Below are 18,838 nucleotides of genomic sequence, written 5' to 3' on the forward strand. Positions count from 1 at the left end.
GTGACAAAATTAAGTTTCAGTTTAGTTTGGCCAAGTAAATCACGATTGAATGAGGGTTGTCAACCCAGCACATATACACATATACCCATTCAGCTTAAGTACAAATGTGCATTTAACCTGCGTGTGGTTTGCATGTTGAATGAAAGGGCGTATAGTAATATATGAAGACCTATGACCTAAATGAACTGTCAAGATGCTTAGGAACTTTTCGATGCATCAGCCTTGTTGTGTTTTGCATTGAGTACAATTCTGCAACACAAAAAGGGGCCTCACAAGGCTCTCGATACACACTCCCTTACTGCCCTGAGCTGCTCTGCTTTTCTGGGCCTGCTTTTATCTGCAAGCTGTCCATAATCCATGTACTTTTGCTTAAGACCCCTTAAGAAAGTATACTAGTTGGTTCTTTGCTTTGGTCTTTACATTTGCATCACCCTTATCCAGACAGTATCAAACTGGCAGCTTGGGGGTAAAATGGCCTCCCTTTGTTTGTATTGGCTATGTGCGTACTGAATATGTTGGGGTCAGGTCTCTGTCTCTCTCTCACATGCACACAAAGGCCTTCTTATTTAGACCATCATGAACTCGATTAGGATTTATTACCTCAGCTTTGTCCCCAGTGAACACGTCTGGCCTGCGTTCCAGATTGGGTGCAAACTGAAGGAAGGGAGAGGGGAAGGAAGGTTACAGTTTGATTAATTAGATTCAACGGAGTGTTATTGACGTTACACAGACATGCATTGTGGAGTGCTGAGAGACGGTATTGATTCAGCTGTCCAAATGGTGAGATATGTTAATTTTCAGACTAAATGTAAAATAGAATTAACTTTGTTTATATATTTGCCCACATAATACTTTTAGTATTTTACCATTTGTGTTCAATAGACCTCACAGAAACACATCTGTTGTAAGCACATAGTGGTAGTATGCTGAAGCTGATTTTATACACATTATTCCATATTATACTGTCATAAAACCTTAGTGTTAGGCAGCAGAAGTACAAGCCGTGTGTGTGTGTGGTGTGTGTGTGTGTGTGTGTGTGTGTGTGTGTGGTGTGTGTGTGTGGTGGTGTGTGTGTGTGTGTGGTGTGTGTGTGTGTGTGTGTGTGTGTGTGGTGTGTGTGTGTGTGTGTGGCGTTGCGTGTGCGCTTGGTGTGTTAAGACTTGGAGCTTTGTTGGCATTGCAGTGGCCTTTACCTGTGTCCAGACTAGGGGTTGCATGATATATCGATCATAGTATGTTATTGCGATTATTCTTCATGTTGTGCAATATTATATTGAAAGTGTTGCAATAAGTATGCACTATTTTGTTTATTTTGTGGAGCAATGCGTCCTGTCCGTTGTCTGTGTGTCTTAGTTGTGTTTGATTTAGACACCGGTTGAGACGCTATAATGATCATGTTTCATTGGCCAGTTAGCGTGCCACTTGCACATGTTAGTGCATGTCAACACACAGCTCCACTACGTGACAAACACAATGGCACGTACAACGTGAGTGTGTGCATATTTGGACAGAGTGACAGTGTAAGTGAAGACATAGATAAAGACAAAAAAAAAACAGAGCGAATCAGAGAAGCAAAAGAAAATTGTCAATATCGTGCTACCCTAGTCCAGACTGGTCTAACCTGTCATCATATTGGGCACGCTCAGCTTGAGCTGTTAAAGATGCGCACGCGCACACGCACACACAACACACACACACACACACACACACACACACACACACACACACACACACACACACACAGAGCTAGTACTATGTCGACTAATATCTGGGGCTGCTTACACTTTGATTGTGAAAATTAATAATTGTGTGTAACATTTAGTCTAGGCTTTCAAAATATATAATAACACAAAATCAAACTATCTGCTCCAACAACAAATAAGTTGTATAAGTCATAATATTCATGTCAAATATCACTACGTTTGTAATCAGTTGCTATACCTTATAGGCCTGTTCTTCTGCCTCCCAGCTTGCTTGCTTTGTTGTGGACCTCCTATCAGGATTTTAATTGGTCCTCAGTGATGTTAGATCATAACCAGCAAATAAGGGCTGTCCGTCAATAAATATGCTCACTACATTAGGAAAAAGATCTGGATTCAGTTTGTGTGGTGACAATTAGGATCATTCTTGAGATGTAAGACCAATTATGTGTCTATAATCTGCTTCATGTTATAAGAGTTACTGATTTCACACAGTAAAACATGTTTTTATGTTCTGCTCATCATAGATTTATGCAGGTTCAGTCTGAGTATGTGTCATTTGCACCCATGATCTCATCAATGCTCGTCACAACTTTCTTACACCACAGTGTTTCCCACACATAGACTAATTTGTGGCGGTGCGCCCCACAACCAACACCGGCAGCCACACATTGCGTTTCTCAATTTTTTTATTTTTTTTTTAACGCTTTTTAAAACACGCATTTGTTCAGCTGCATTTTCTTTCCCTGCTCTCCTCCGTCTCTCTGTCACTCTACACACACATGCACAGCCCCTCCCCTCCGCCCACACAGCGTCTGTTTCCATGAAACCAGTGTTGCCAACTTAGCGACTTTGTCGCTAGATTTAGCAACTTTTCGAACCCCCTTTAGCGACTTTTTTTCACAAAAGCGGTTAGCAACAAATCTGGCAAAAAGTTGCCCTATTGTCCAGCGAGCATGCAAGGTATTTCTCTCCTGTGGCCACCAAAACACTCTCTGAATCTGTTTCGTGAGGAGCAGCCCCTCCCCTCTCTCCTCATGTGCTGCAGCACTGCGCACAGTGCACAGGCAGTTAGAAAGGGGGGAAGGGACAGTGTGCGGGGGCTGGTGTAGGTAGGAGAGTCAGCGGGACACAACGGGAGAAAGACACAGCTGAGCTGACCTGGCCTTTTGCAAGCCAGCCTTTTTTGAGAATTCTTTATTGATCTTTTTACCTCCCTTTGTATTTTTTTTTTTTTTTTTTTTTTTTTTTTTACTTCAAAGATAGGCTACCTAAGTATTTATAATAATTATAAAGTTAAATAAATTCCTCTATTAAATTTGTGATTATTTGGCTAAAGATTTCTATTTCTTTCTACCTACCTTGCTGACACAACCACTAAGCTGACGTCACAATCATACCCCCCGCAAAAGCATACAGCCATTGAAATGGGCAAATGTTAGACCTCAGTGACTCTTTACACGTGCGTTTATACACATCCGAAATGTTGATGTGATATCATTATGTCCGCTGGAACCAATTCCCTGCAACTCTTCTAATGTCTCTTTGCCCTTCTTTCCCTCTCCTCTACATCCCTCCATATCCACTGTCTTCCTCAGGTCATGGAAAGTGTTTGCCCTTGTTAGAAGTGCTATCTTAGACACAGCCAACGTGTGTGCAGCGGTCGGAGGGTGCATAGCCTAAGTCAGCTGGTGGTCATGTGTGAAGCTCTGGTCTGATGCCCACCCTGCCCTCAGCGCTGGCCATGGACGGGGAGAACTACCTGCATCCAGAAGGCCCTCAGCTGGACAGCAGCTTGTTCTCTGTGGCCACCCCTAACATGGAGGTATGCTACGGGATTTCATTTGCATTTATTTAGACGCTATATGCACTTTCAATTATTTTACGTGTTTTTTTTGTTTTTTTCTTGTCATCATGTCCATGTGCCTGTATTGTGTATACAAATCTGTGTTGTCCCTTGGTTTGTGGAAGACTTAGTTTCACGTATTTTGCGGGAGGTTTAGGGGTCTTCCATCAGGAAAAAGAAATGCAATTTGACATAATTTTGAATAAAAACATTGGAAAAGCTAGAGCAGATAACAAATAAATAAATAAATAACTCTCAAAAATCTTAAAGACAAAAATTGTCTAGTCCACTGGGGACCAACTACAATCATTAGATGTGAGAAAAGTTATTTAGTCAGTTTTGATTCTCACACTGATTTCACATTTATTTGGCTTAGGTGGAGCCCAAACCGTCTCAGGTGCTGCACCTAAGCCTTATAATTGTAGGGAAAACCCTGCAAATGCAAATCAAAGGTTTTACTCACTTTTATGTTATGTCAGATACATTTCTTATAATAAACTTAAATTTCACCTTTTGCTCTGATAGGATATATGTAGTGTTTTGTTTAAAGTATTACAGTATTTTCTAAATAGGGCTAGGGATCAATCCCAAAAGACTGCGTAAAATGTATCAATTGTATGTTCTGTAAGAACCATGCATTCTTACATTGGAGTGTTGGATAAAACAAAATGACATACTGACAAAGTTTGAATGTATTGGCTCTTTTCTTTTCACTTTCCTCGCCATGTTATACTGTCTCCAGTGTCATGGGTCAAGACACTTCAGCTCTACCTAAAAATACAGGTTGAAACAATGCCAGTAGTAGTCATCTGCAAGTGTGTGGGAAAGGAAGTGATCCTACTTGTGGCAGGCATTGCCATTCTTAGCTTAGCATTGTTTTTTTTTGCAATTCCCATGTAAGCAAATGAAAGAAAATTCCATTTACCTCCACTATGGGGTAGCAACAGGAATTTAAAAGAATTTCCCGAAACTTCCGCTCATAAAATCAAAACTATCTGCCTGTCTAGATATCATTAGGAATATGTACTGAAAATATGGCTGAACTGTTAAAAGGCTACACTGAAATACAATTAAGTCATCGTACTCTGTCATCAGTAACACATGGTTTGTAGTTCCAAAGACCTTGTAGAGCGAAGATGCAATTTGATGTTAATACATGTGAACCTCCTGTACTTTTGTATATCACTAAAAAAATGTACTGATGATGATAGTATTCTCTTGCACCTTATTGTAAACATAACAAATAAATAAAGTGTGATACAGCTTGCTGTTCATTTTGCCAAAACATTTATCTCTGAAGGGATGAACACATAAAACCTGCTATTTTCTTTAACATTATGTTAACAAAAAGAAGCAGCTCTACTGCACTTAAGATGATCAGTTTTATATGTCTGTTTTTTTTGGTAACATGACAGATTTTCATTTTATTCTGTTTTTAGAATTCAATATATGCCTCTGGTTCATGGGGACCCTATTCTCAGCAGGCTGGATACAGCATTCCCTGCCCTATGCAATCTGGAAACCAGTAAGTAAATACAAACTCACACACACCTTTGACAATATCTGGCTTAATCGCAAGCTGAGAATGACAGTATATCAGCTGAAAACATGACCAGTAAAGGGAACAGTACATTGGAAGTCACTTTTGACACCAGGTCATACATGGTGCCTGAGAACTTTCCATAACACATTTCCAGTACGCACAGCAGGCATTGGCTTTTAGATTGAGGGCTACAAACTGTTGATATTGCACAATAACTAAGTTTCCACACTTGAGCTAACAAAATGCCTCATAAGCTCTGGACTCTCAAGTGTTACAGTTATATGTAGGTATTATGAGTGCGAGGTTTGTTATATTTTGTTAAATTTGATGCATTGCTGTGTGAGACAGCAACATCTACATGGCAAACAAACACACACAGCCTATATTAGACCTTCTTAATAGAACACTCAGACTAAGTTGCAAATATAAAATGTATTCACTATGTGAACATTACACGGGACTTATACTATAAATTCAAGGTATTCTGTGAAAGGAAGTCTTTTTCCATTGGTGTAATAAGTAGATATAAAAGGCACTAGGTTTATATATATGTTCAGAAATGTTAAAATAGAATTATAAGTGCGTGTGTAAGTGCTTGAACATGGAATGTGAGGGAGGCTGCTTCACAGTAAAATTGAGACCAAGTTTTAAAGTTTTTGATCTTATGTTGATGGACTATTAATTATTACAAATTATTGGATCCCATTATTGCATTCCTGACACTTGACCTAACACAATCAGGACAATATCTCACTTTTAACCAGACACGGGACCACACATTCACGTCATCGGGGATGGTCTCCTTAACAGACCTCCTTAATTTCCTGTAGCGGCTGGCCTGGTGACGGCCTTACTAGGGGGTTAATCTCAACATCTTGCATTCTTTGTTTTAATGACCTCACCGCTCAGATGTTTGTCTCTTTGCTCCCACACAAGGTGTTTGTGTGTCTGTGTGTCTGTGTGTCTGTGTGTGTGTCTGTCAAAGGCTGTGCAACATCTTGTCTGCTCCATATGTAGTATAAGCAGCACGTCAACAGCAGTCCTTCTGTTTCTACATTGCATCCGCTGAACCACAGGATTGCTGTGCACTTGGAATACTTTTTTGACAACAATCACACCCCAATACACTATCAATGTAGCTAAAAGATGCAGCTAAGCCATCTACCTATCTGAATTGGTCAACACGCATTTTCATACAGAGCTTTGGTTCAACTTGCTTAGGTGCTAGTTTGCCTTTAGCTTGGCTTTAGTCAATGAGTGTTTCTATTAGAGATGTATTTCATTTATAATAACTTAATAAAACAAGAGACAGAGGACACTAGTATGTAGGCATAAAAGAGAGACTAAACCAAAACTGCTGTTATGTACTTTTAGTTTGTAGCAGTGTCTGCTAACAGCAAAGAAAAGGTATTACCTTTAATTGCAATCTCATATTAATGGTCATATGTTTTCTGTATAAAAATGTGTCTGCATGTTGGCTGTGCAGTAACTGAACTATGTATCACAGTTATCAGAAAGCCCTACCATGATAACCATCAGTATCTTCAAACCTGTTAACCCTCCTGTTGCCCTAGTGTCAAATTTTACCCATTTAAAAAATGTCTATATCTGAAATATGGGTTTCTTTTTAACCAAATTACCACAAGAAAATGGATTGGCTTCCATACACCGCTCTTTGCAAATACAATTTATCACTTTCATTCTTCTTTCAATCTGCTTTTTTAACTCAAAAATTAGGTATAATTCTATATAAATGAGGGTTATTGATCATAAATTCCAAAAAGTACAATAAAACTAACTGTGAACATCAACATGGTATTATTTTTACTAATGCTGTTAAGAATAAGGAATGTGTGGATTGATTTTTAGATTCACATGGGTGTGTATGTCTGTTTTGTGATTCAATAGATACAACTTCTTATTTTAAAGACACAATTTCATGCTATTTGAGTCACAACTAAAATGACTTTGAATTACTTGTGTCATTCTCACACTCAACTCAGGAAGTGAATGTTCAACTAGTAGTGTTGTGTATTGTTATTGCTGTCTGTGCAGCAGATGACGTGAGAGCACGGTCTGTTGGTTTCAGGTTCACTCAAAGAAGAATTTTCTGACATCACTCTCTGTCTTACAATGTACACATATGTGTACTGTGGTTTAGAACGAGATTGGTGGGATTGACCATCATCTTGTGACTTCATTATTGTGTTGTAAATGCCCTGATCTAGCAAGAGAAACGTCCTGTGGTTTGAAGAGGTTTTAATTCAGCATTATTCTCTGCCAGTAAATGTTTTGTCCCAGAGCAACCAGACATGTTCTTTGAACAAAGGACCGGGACTGTAATCAGGAGGTAACTCTTTGTAACCATTTTTGCTGCATCACTTCAAACTGTTTTTTTCGGTTCTGCTCTGTTTGACCAAGTTAACAGGGCCGAGGTTTTAATGCTCCAGCTTTTGCGTTGCTTCCTAGTCACGTTTCCTTCGCTCAGTATTTCTGTTGTTCAGCCAAGCTCTTTTCTTCCATGACCTCCAGGCCGCGGTTTAGTACAACTGACTTGTACTATACAGTCATGATGTTATTGACCTTTAAAGCCTGTAGTTGTCTTTCCCCATTGATGGCCATTGAGAATAAGCAGAGGAGTACCTTGATCACATGGTATCAGTGAGGAGAAAATGTGAATGGGCCGGTGCTCTGTTTGCACTCATGGATGCACTGACTGACGTACTCACTCACCGCTGCACAGCAGAAACTATTCTTATGAGTAGTGATTAAAATGTCACTGGGACTCTGTAGAGTTAGTAGAACAGGAACAGGTCTATTCTAGGCCATAACACTGGAGTTTAAAGAGCACAGATGTCATAACAGCAACTCCTGTACAACACAATGCAATCCAATACACTAACCCGCTTAAAAGGTAGTATTTTTTTTTATATAACAATGTTCTGTTTTTGTTAGGATGCAAAGCAAACCTCCACATACAGTGGGGCTCGAAAGTTTGGGCACCCCAGGTAAAAATTTGTGTTAATGTGCATAAAGAAGCCAAGAAAAGATGGAAAAATCTCCAAAAGGCATCAATTGACAGATTTGTATAATATGTCACAAAAAGTTTGATTATATTTTCATCATTTACACTTTCAAAATAACAGAAAACAAAAAAATGGCGTCTGCGATAGTTTGGGAACCTTGCAGAGTTTATAGCATGCACCGCCCCCTTTGGAAAGCTGAGACCTGACAGTGTCATGGATTGTTCTCAATCGTTGTCTGGAAAGACCAGGTGATGTCAAATTTTTACCTGGGGTGCCCAAGCTTTTGAGCCCCACTGTATGTGGACGGCCGCTCCACCAACTGAGCCATCTGACTGCCCCACTTCATCATACTTCTATAAGAAGCTGTGACTCACCCTGTTCAATTATGAACAATGCGTATTCTCCATTTTAGCATCAGTGAATCTGTGATCGACCTTACGGTCTGTTAAAGAAAGCCGGGAACGCACAGCTATCCAAATTACTTCAGCCTGGCCAACCTAGTCGCACCTCTTCCACCTGGCTTGGCTGTCGGGAAACACACACAGTCAGGATGCACTAGGTCAAGGCTCGCTTTATCAGTTGTCCTGGATTTATAAATCCTGCTTTTGTGAAATAGATCCCTGGTCTGGACAAGAGTTTATCCTCATATATGTCACTCTCCACTACTACAGGCTGCATTGTATATGCAAAAAACAAATGACGGTGGAATGCAGTATTAGGCTCTACACTGTTATGTTAATGAACTACCTAAATATGTTGGGTTTTCCTGTTCTCTTATTGCTTTTATTTTTCTAAACAATTTAAAGAGAGAAAATAAGGCCCACTGTGTTGAATCTTTTTAGCAAACAACAGTTACAGTTGTGGTAAGATGGTTAGATCTGTCCCACATAGCTGAGTCTGGGTGTTTGTTTACTTTTGCTGAAGAATGAGAAACCGACCACAAATCTGCTCCTATTTTTTATCTTTTATTTCTGATTGTCTATAACCAACTCTCAAATAATCAATCGCAAAGGCTCAGATTGTGTGCTGTTAGTATTTAAGGTTAACATTGTTGCTTTTATTATATTACAAACTGAACATTATACATCACAAATTTGCAGAAAATGACATCAGTCTCCACCTCTTTCTTTTTGTTGCAGTGAGGCTGTGAAATTGAGGTGATATTTTCATTAGAATAAGATGTCACGATTGGGTTGGCTGTAAGGAAGAGGTCTTCCAAGGAATCTTAGAAGTTGGTTATCGTTGGGTGTCATTGTTCACTGCTTCTGGTTAAATAATGAAATGTTGTATTGTGGAAGTAACATTATACTGTTGATTATCATTTTATGTTTACTTACAGTGATTTTATGGAACTTTTGCTGACTGCTGTGGAATTCTGTTTAAATTGCATAGTCCCCTGCTGCTTACTTGAAGGACAATATAGCTATTCTATGTACTGTTGTTACATGAAAATGCAAAGAGTGGTCCTTGGTTAAAACTTATTTACTTGTTTGTTGCTCCTTTCTAAATTGCAAGAAATGTTCTGCTTTAATAAAGTTTGTCCTTCTTTGCCTTAACAGTACTTGCATTAATGCATTATCTCTGCTAATTTGGGCTTTATTTTTTAAAGTTTTACTGCACTTGAGGTGTTGAAGTGTGTTGAAAGGATGTTGCTTAGATGATAGTTTAAGATTTTTTTGTTGGTCGTAGGCTTTACGCATAGCCTGTGCTGTGACCTACTTAAGGGGCATACGCCGTTGTGAGGATTTATACTGGTGCTCTGCTGTGTCTGCATTGTTTTAGTCTATCTCCTTTTGGTAAATAGCAGAGCCAGTACATAGGTTGGTGTGTGGTCAGAGAGACAAAGTGTCTCTCTGACCACAGTCAGAAAGCTGTTGCAGGAAAAGTTAACCCTCTCCTTGATTCCATGTTGTTCACGGAGAAGGAACAGCCAGAAACGAGTAGGAGGAATTACAATACTACCAAGCAACGGGCAAGTGAACCAATCCGTTGTGCTGTCTCTGTTGCTGCAACCAAAAGTTACATTTCTGGGGAGTTGCTATGGCGTGGGGTTAGTATCTAGGCGTACCTCCGTACTTACCTACAACGTAGTAGATTCAATGCAGAGTTTTAAATCAACCTTAAGTGTGTTTTGAAGAACAGCCCTTCCATTGAACTGCAACATAAAAGTTGTTATGGTGTTTGAAACATACAGGAGTTCCAACACTTTAATTCCCTCTATTATGAAGTTGTCAACAAATAAAGTAGTTATCTATCTGTAAAAAAATAATAAATAATAGCATCTTTTGTTAAGTGTCTAAAAATGACATTGTTGATTTCTGATCCGCGTTTAAGGACTCTGAGCCAAATCAGGTGAATAGCTTATGCGAAGCTCAATCTCTCTGAGCCTGAGCCCTGGCACCTGATTGGATGAGAGGAACGTGGCAGGGTGTGGTTACAGGTTTTGCTTTCGTTTTGAGTGTGTGTCCACCACTATCAGTGAAACTTACTTACTTTATAATGACTTGCACTAAGCAAGAAAGTGAAATATCTCATGTTGGGAATACAAGGCATGTGGACCTGTCTCTGATATTAACATTAGGCTCAAGGAGAATTGTTGGTATTAATGATAATTGGACCTTTGATCCTCAAAGTGGGTAAGGGCTGTTTTTGTTCTCCATTCTTTGACTTTCTGTGTAAAAGTCAAACTCTTGCTCTCTCTCTCATCTTTATTAAACCTCTTTCTGCCTGTCTGACTTGAACACCTGGAGTCCTCCTAGATACAGTTATTTAGAAAGCTACTAGACCGTATTGCTTCACTCTGCTGGCATCAGTCCTTTCTTAGTCCTTTCCTTAAATGTTCAGATCGTGGTCAAGAAACAAAACTGAAAGTGTTTGTGTGATGCATTGGAATTGCTGAAAACATGATGTAATGCACAAAGAAAGTGTTCGATTCTTCAGAAAACAATCTCTGTTCTTTTTGTGTCACTTGATCATATGAGGTGCCTTTCTCTCGCTTTTCATTATTAAAATATGTCATGTTATTATAAGTTTACATTTGTGTAATTGTATGAGGGTAAAGGAAACGGCATGTGTTAGTTTTACTCGAAGAAGTATGTGTTAAACAAACAAACTTTTTTTTTTTGTCCTCCAGGCAATACCACTTGAACAGCAGCACTACCACCACCACCACTCCGGTTGTGCCCATGGACATTTACTCCGGATTCCCTGACGTGGACTTTGGCCTCAACCTCTCTAGGAATGGAGACTTCTCTCAGGTTTGTTTCAATATCCAGGGTTTTCCTGGCTCAGAATAGGCATTTTGGGGGGCATGAAGCAGGGGGTGTAGGTGTCCTCTCCCAGAAAATATTGAACATCAAGGAATTCATTTCTAGCATTCTGATGCATTTTCAGGCACAAATTCATGGTAATTTATGTCAAGGAAAACACAAAATTCTGGTGGCAGTTAAAAGTTCAAAATATACCGTACCCAATGGCTCGCATCCGGTTTTAAAACCAACTTTCACGCATGCTCAGATTTAAATGGTTTAAGGCATAACGTCACACCCGATGAGTTGAATCAGACCCATAAAAACCTTCTCTATGCTGGAAAACAAGTGATATCTGTTGTGCATGTTGGCATATTTATATTTGCATGAAAGAAACACTGACAAATTTTAGTGCCAACAAAAGCCAATATAAAAACACTCACAACTTAAAACTAACTTAAACACTATTGGAAGTATTATAGTTTTCTAGTTTTTCTCTTGCTCTTTCCACGTGTTCCTCTCTTACTTGCTTATCAGAGGAAAGGCCATGCATCCCACCTACTTCTTTCATCATCTACTCCATGTTTATTCAGCTCTGCCTAATTTACCATAGAGCAGCCTGATTAAAGGCTAGTGTTGTCTAGACGACTGCAGCAGTACCTGCCCCATTCTTGTCAAGGCATGTCATTAATAAGACACTGTAATTTAACATTCTTTTACACTTCCACACTGCACCCAGAATCTCTTTTCAGCAATGCTTGGAATAAGTCCACAAAGTGAGATATGTTGCTAAAGACTTGTTTTTAACTAAATACTCTTTGGGATTATCCCCAACCCAGGCAGATAGAACTAGACTTGGATGTTCATTTCATGATACGTGGTTGCTAGACTGGGACAGCCAAGTAAATGAGCAGGCTTCAACTCCCTTATATATTTACCTCACCGTTCCAGATGGTTACTATCCATCATTTACATTTTCTATTTCAGTGCACTTGTGTCTGTCTGTCCAGCCAATTCCTTATAGTTAGAATTATATGAATTGGAGCCAATTGTAATGACACAGGCCAGTGATATTTTAATTGGAGGACCATTTGGGTTGAGCTGATGAGTCCCATTATGGATGGGACCATATTTAAAAAAAAAAAAAAAAAAGAAATGCTACGATGATGAGTTTGTCAAAAAGGGCAGTCAAGGGTTACCAAGCAGATTTACAGTATCCCCCTTTATCAATAGCCTGTCCGACAGTAGAGAGGGCATATCTATCTTGGTTTGTCTTGGTTCAACATGAGGCCAAAACAGTAAAAAATAAGGGTGGGTAAGGGCTGAACATCAGTGTCTAGGGAAAAGGCATTTCGTACCTTGACTATGCGTTTTGAAGGCTTTTCACTGAATAATACAAAATGTTGGTACAGTATCAGCTATCATCACTGCTGTTCACCTGGATTGTATGTGTCCACTTGTCTCCTTATATATTGCTTATTCCAAGAGCAGTGGTGGGTTTATTTTCTGTAAATAAAATTCCTATGCATAATGTTTTTTTGTGCGTAGGGCTTTCTCTGACAAATTATGAGGAAAAAGATTTACTTTTTCTTGCATGTTACTATATTATTGAATACATATAATACAGCATTCCCAAGACTGCAATACAATAAATTAAATGTACTACATTGTAACATTTAATTGAGGGATTTTTTTTTGTCTCTGGAGGCTACAGAGGCTTACAGTGTTTAATGAAAGCTTAAGGCTATATTTTAAATTTTATTCAATTTGATGCTCAGCAAAGTTTTGCCAAATTAAGTTAGATCCTTACAGATTATTGTTGTACTTTATTAACCCCTTAGTAGAAATCAAATTTCCAAAGATCTTTGGTAACATACTGTTGACAGTTAACAACAGTTTAAAGAGAAGCACAAATAGACACAAAAAACTACAGAAGTTTCACTTCATGTTTGTGTCCAGGTGTGTGGATTACATGATGGAAAAATAGAAGAAAAAAATTTAAAAATGTTTGCATTAGTATTTTAGGGGGCGGGGGGAGAATTTCAAGAACAAAGACTACACATGAAGGCTTTAAAATACAAGAAAGTTATGTGTCATCCTCATCACGTGCGTTGTTGTGCTGGCATGGATTTTGTGATTCACGTGGGGTTTCCCTAGTTTTCCATCTGGCTATGGCTTTCTTCCTTAAAAGTAATTCTGAGGGTTAGGGTCATGTGATACATTTTGGATCTACTCATCTCTCTACATATTTAGAAATGTATGGCTTCACAGTTGTCATTTTTATGTGGTAAAATTCAAATGAGCTCCTTCATCATTGGTGCAGTCATGAGCAGCAAGTTTGATTTCCCGGCAGTGGAGACGTGGAATGTTATGGTGCCTGAGAGGGAAGAGAGAGACGTTTTGTGCTTGTGTTGTGCTTTCTCAGCTGTTCTTTCTAGTTTTGGACACTCCCTACCATGTGAGGCATGCAGAGAAAAAATAAGTCACGGGGTCATCATGACTAATCCGCCACCTCACGCTTAGACCCCTTTTTCATCCTCCACTTTTTTCCCCACCATCGTTATTGCATGCTGACCATGCCCATTTTTCCCTCTGTCCGTCTACAACCAGAAAGCAGGATTTCTTTGCACTACTGAACCATGACAGTACTGAAGGCGTTGAGGCATGTGTGACTGGGTGAAGTTATTGATGTTATTTTTTAGTTTGTTTGGTGACTACCATGTTTATTTCAGCCATTTCCTTGTTTTAGTGACAGCTGTAGAGTCATTAGTGAAATCTCTTTTTCTTTTGCACAGCTTCCTGCAGTGTTACAGTTTGTTTATGCAGTTCACCAGAGCTCTGTTGGAATATCCTGATATAGTAAGGGAGCACACTGTTGGAGTATGTATACAGGAAATGTGTCTCTAGATTAAGCCAAAGGTTTGTTTGTATTTGAATCAATAGACCCCACTTGAGACTTAATAGCCTTCTTCTATTATTAGTCAATTACAATATGTCACTAGCTGATAACTGAAATTGAATACATGGCTACTGTACTATGATTTTGATAAAGTTGGCATCTCACATTTTTAGTAAGATTTGGCCCAATGGCACCAGAAAACCTGTTCTAAAACTAGGGCTGCACAATCAATCGAATTTTATTCACGATCACGATTTTGACTTCCCACGATCAAATTTGCGTGATCGAGCGATTATTTTAAATGCGTCATTTCATAGAACGCTGAGTTTTTTTGCAAAGCCAATCTACCGCTCTATAAACCACTGTCTGATCATGAGCCAGTCAGAGTTGTTCCCTGCATCACGTAGCTTAGTTTCTAGATGTAGACAGTCACAGAGGACAGAGTAACGGGAGGAAAATTCAACAGATAGCAGTCGGTTATACGCTGGTCTCAAGGTTTACCAGTTTACCAGTAAACACAACATTTTGTCCCGTCTGTGTTTTTCAGACAACAGCAGCGACCAGTGCTAGTCGGTGCTAGTTAGTGTCTGTTAGCTCACAGGGCTCGAGGGCAAGTATTATTTTTCCTCTAGGTCGCACCGGTACACCTAATGTCCTCGCACCCGCTGCAATGTTTATATCGATATGTTTTAATTTTTGTTACATGACCCATTTCTTCTGTAAAGCTGTGCCTGTGTTGGATCTCTCCTCTACTCTCTCTCCTCTTACTCTCTGCGCCACCCGCCACACAGTGGCCGCCGATCTACACTTCTGAAATTTGTCTACAGTTTTAATTGTAACTAAAACAGCTGTATATTGTTAAGCATGGGAGGCAAACCTGTATTTCCGCTGGTAAACTGTCTGCTATCGCGGCGGCCACGTCGAAAAACACAGAAGTTATTAAATGCAACTAACTTCAGTTGGTAGAGTAACAACGTGTGACACGGAGCCTGCTGGACCTGGGCCAGAGATGTGACCCATGGCCAGAATATTATAGTACATAAAAATGACAATACAGACATTTCATACACACGATGTGTGCAACTTTGCTGACCCGCCATTCCACCCTCGATGGACCCATTCATTGTGAATCAGCCGTCATCCTGTGAGTAGCATAAACGTCCATCGCACTCCCTCTTTCTCCCTAGCTCTTTTAATCAGTTATTGTTGAAAACAAGGAGTTTTCTCAGAGATACATTTAAAAAAATCCTAGGTTATTTATTTCAGATAGCTAATTTTCATTTACATGTGTTGCAGCTGTATGTCTAAACAACATACAACTTCAACTTCAAGAATGTAGCACAATATGGATGCGAAAGCAGTTATAAATAGCCTATGTGACTATAACATTTGTTTTGGTTAAAATCAACAATCGTGATAATAATCGTGATAAAAATAATTATTAAAATAATCGTGATTATCATTTTGGCCATAATCGTGCAGCCCTATCTAAAACTATATCATTTTCCTTATTAGGCATCAAATCTATCATAATAGTAGTAAATTAAGTTGCAAGGAATTCATGCATGCCATAGTTAAGTAAATAACCCATGTCCACTAATTTAAGTGACATACATTTATCTAGATGTTTGTATGTCATTTATTTTCTATTTTGTAGATATTTATATTTTACAGATTAAATGGATCTAGATAATGGTTTTATGGAAAACAAAACAAAAACATAAAGCTCGATCATTTGATATATCGGCACCAAATTGCTTTCCCAGGAAACGTCCGCAGAAATAACAGTTACACATTAGATCCTTTCTTGGGAAAAACTAAGGAGCCCCTAAAACAAAGCAATATCCAAACACTCAGCTTGGGCACAGTGGAATTAATACAAACAGTGGAAACTTTGACCAAACCAAATTGAGGTTTTATCATATTTCATATTTTCATTGACATTTACATTTACATTAAGTCTGTAAAGGAATTGATGGCAGGCTGAGGCGTCTTGTAGCTTTAGTAAAATGAACTCTGTGAACTCTTCAACTGTGCCAACTGTGCACATACCATCCGAGGTGGTTAAAAAAAAAAAAGATAAATAAAAAAATCTGTAGCCAGCACAAAATAGTACTAATACCATTGAAATGCACTAGTACTGTGCTTTCAGAAAAAGAGTTGAAATCTTAAACTAACTCACTGTGGTTTGAAGGAGAATTGTGAACTTTGCCACAGTGACATGTGCACACCTGTCTAAAGGTTGGGTCATTTGTTGATATAAAGTATGTGAACTTTTATGCAGAGCGTCAGAATGAAAACAAGACTTACTGGAAGAAAAAAACCCAGAATCATTCACAAACCACTCTGGCTAACCTCAAAGAGTGAACGATACTTTGCTAGCACACAAATTCACATACATACTCTTCACTCTATATGTTGTACACACGTATGTACAAGGCACGTTTAGGGATATCCAGTGTTTGTCTCTTGCTACATACTCTTGTTCTTTCTCTATGCAGTTCCTCTTGCTATTACACAGATACTCATTTGCACAGTGCCCTTCTAGGAAGCGTTTAGAATTTAGTCTGCTTTTACAGCTCTTTTCAGTTTTGCTTTACATGGAATTGGAAACCCTTTATTTGCTAAACACGTCATACCCAAAACCTTGAACGTGTCTTAAGTCTTTAACCCATTGTAACTGTAAGTAGCAGCTGATTATAGTTTACTAACAAAACTGTTTCTTTCACTGTGAAGATACTCTATCTGGATTTTATTTTACTGACAATAAAAGATCTTGTTTTTCTTGGTGTATGCTGATCTACTTTTATTATGGAATAGCATTGGATGGTTCAGCCTTTATCTAGCCTGTATTTTATAAACTATGTTCTCTAAACAAATACAAGTTTAGACCTACTGCACCTTTGTTTACATTGCCAGTTACGCATTGTGTCAGTACATGTGAATAGTGTTCACAATATGCTCACACTTGTATTAATGATACATATTTAACTGTGCAAAAGCAATTTCATTAAACAGAGTAAGTTCATCTAACATGACAAAGAATTTTCTGCAGAATGGCGCAGGTGTCGTATGTAAAATTACACTCGCAGTTGTAATTATGACAGCCTAGGATAAGCTGAATATGTGCATGTAACTGTGGGAGTGAAGTGTCTGTACACCAACTGTGTACGTGTGTTGTCTAAAATCAGACATGGATCCCTCCTTCTTTAGACTGTAATCCAATGAAGGTGCGTTGAGTTTTCAAAAGAAGCTCATTAATGATTCACACACACACACACACGCACACACACACACACACCCCCTATTTAGAGGATTCCCACTCATACCATGATGACACCATGGACAGGCGCCACTTGGTCTCTGGGAGGCTGACTCCCCTTCAGTCCGGCAGAGATGGACATTACAGTACCTGACCATGCTGACTTGATATCATGTATTCCTGGAAGCGGAGTATGCAAAGGGCCCCTCTGTTCCATTCATCAAGTAGATAAGTCAAATTACTTGTTTTTAAATACCACAATATCCTCATTTATGACTGGGAAAACGAAGCCATTCTCTACAACACTATCTACGACACTGTCTTTGATCAGCATCTTGGATTTGTTGAAAGAATCCATTTGCCACCAGATTCCCAGAATATTCTTTTTTTCAACCATCATGCCCCTTATTCCAGTAAGCCGGAATGGCCATTTATTATGAAGTATATGTGTGCAATTGTGCACAGAGCCTTTCGAAAAGGCAAACTTGCAGCTTGCCACTTGACCTGTTAATACATTCCTGACTACTTCAGCTGCCTCCTCCTTACTTAAACTGTCTAGAATTGTTTTCAGCATTGGTCCAAATGAAAACTGTAAATTTGGTTGTCAAGTATCATGTAATGTTGATTAAGACAACAGAGCTGGATTAATAGGGAATGTTTTGGCAGGCGTATTGATAATTCAAGTATACTAACTGCACCTGCATTCTTAGGAGGATCATACTGTTGCTCATCAGCTAATTATTACACTAGTTGTTTGCTTCATTCTAATTTAGCTTTTACACCTCTAAGCTATGGGTCATTATGTTAATCATATATATTTATATAAAGTAACTGTTACCAGAACAGCAGCCCTGAAATTGAGCCTATGCAGACCAATACAAATACAAAAGCAGAGTATGAGGTAAGACAGGCAGCCAGGCAGAGTCTGTCTCTAAGTATAATAATCATTTAATAGTGGCCCAGGCCCATTATACATAGCAGTAAGCAGCGGGGTGTGAGGAGCGGCCAGGTCCACAGCGCAATACTGTTTACACTACAAATGCGGTTGAGTTACACCATGTACAGTAAAATGGGCTTGACTGCCAGTAACTCTAGTCACTTACCAACAAAAGCATCATTTCCTGAAAGCTCCTCCCTCCTCCCTCCCTCTTCTCCCCACCTCTCCCCTCCCCTCCTCTGCTCTCTCACTCACTCTCCAACCACCTTTTTGAGCTCTGAGGAACTAGTCCACAATCACTATGACTAAGCCCTCTATGCAAATACCTGACTGTCCTGGTGAAGCAGGAAGCATGTTTTAGACTTGCTCGTGTCTCT

General features: G+C 39.1%; 1 protein-coding gene across 1 annotated transcript in view; it reads left to right on the top strand.

Moving 5' to 3' along the window:
- The window catches only part of sbno2b (strawberry notch homolog 2b), a 69,237-nt gene that overhangs the window by 20,071 nt on the left and 30,328 nt on the right, over window positions 1-18,838 (top strand). Inside the window, 3 exon segments of the mRNA XM_032525035.1 lie at window positions 3,299-3,525; window positions 4,986-5,071; window positions 11,249-11,372. Of these exon segments, the coding sequence (XP_032380926.1) occupies window positions 3,418-3,525; window positions 4,986-5,071; window positions 11,249-11,372 (318 nt within the window). The 5' untranslated portion in view covers window positions 3,299-3,417.

Source organism: Etheostoma spectabile, chromosome 9, assembly GCF_008692095.1.
Source record: "Etheostoma spectabile isolate EspeVRDwgs_2016 chromosome 9, UIUC_Espe_1.0, whole genome shotgun sequence".
Taxonomy (NCBI): Eukaryota; Metazoa; Chordata; class Actinopteri; order Perciformes; family Percidae; genus Etheostoma; species Etheostoma spectabile.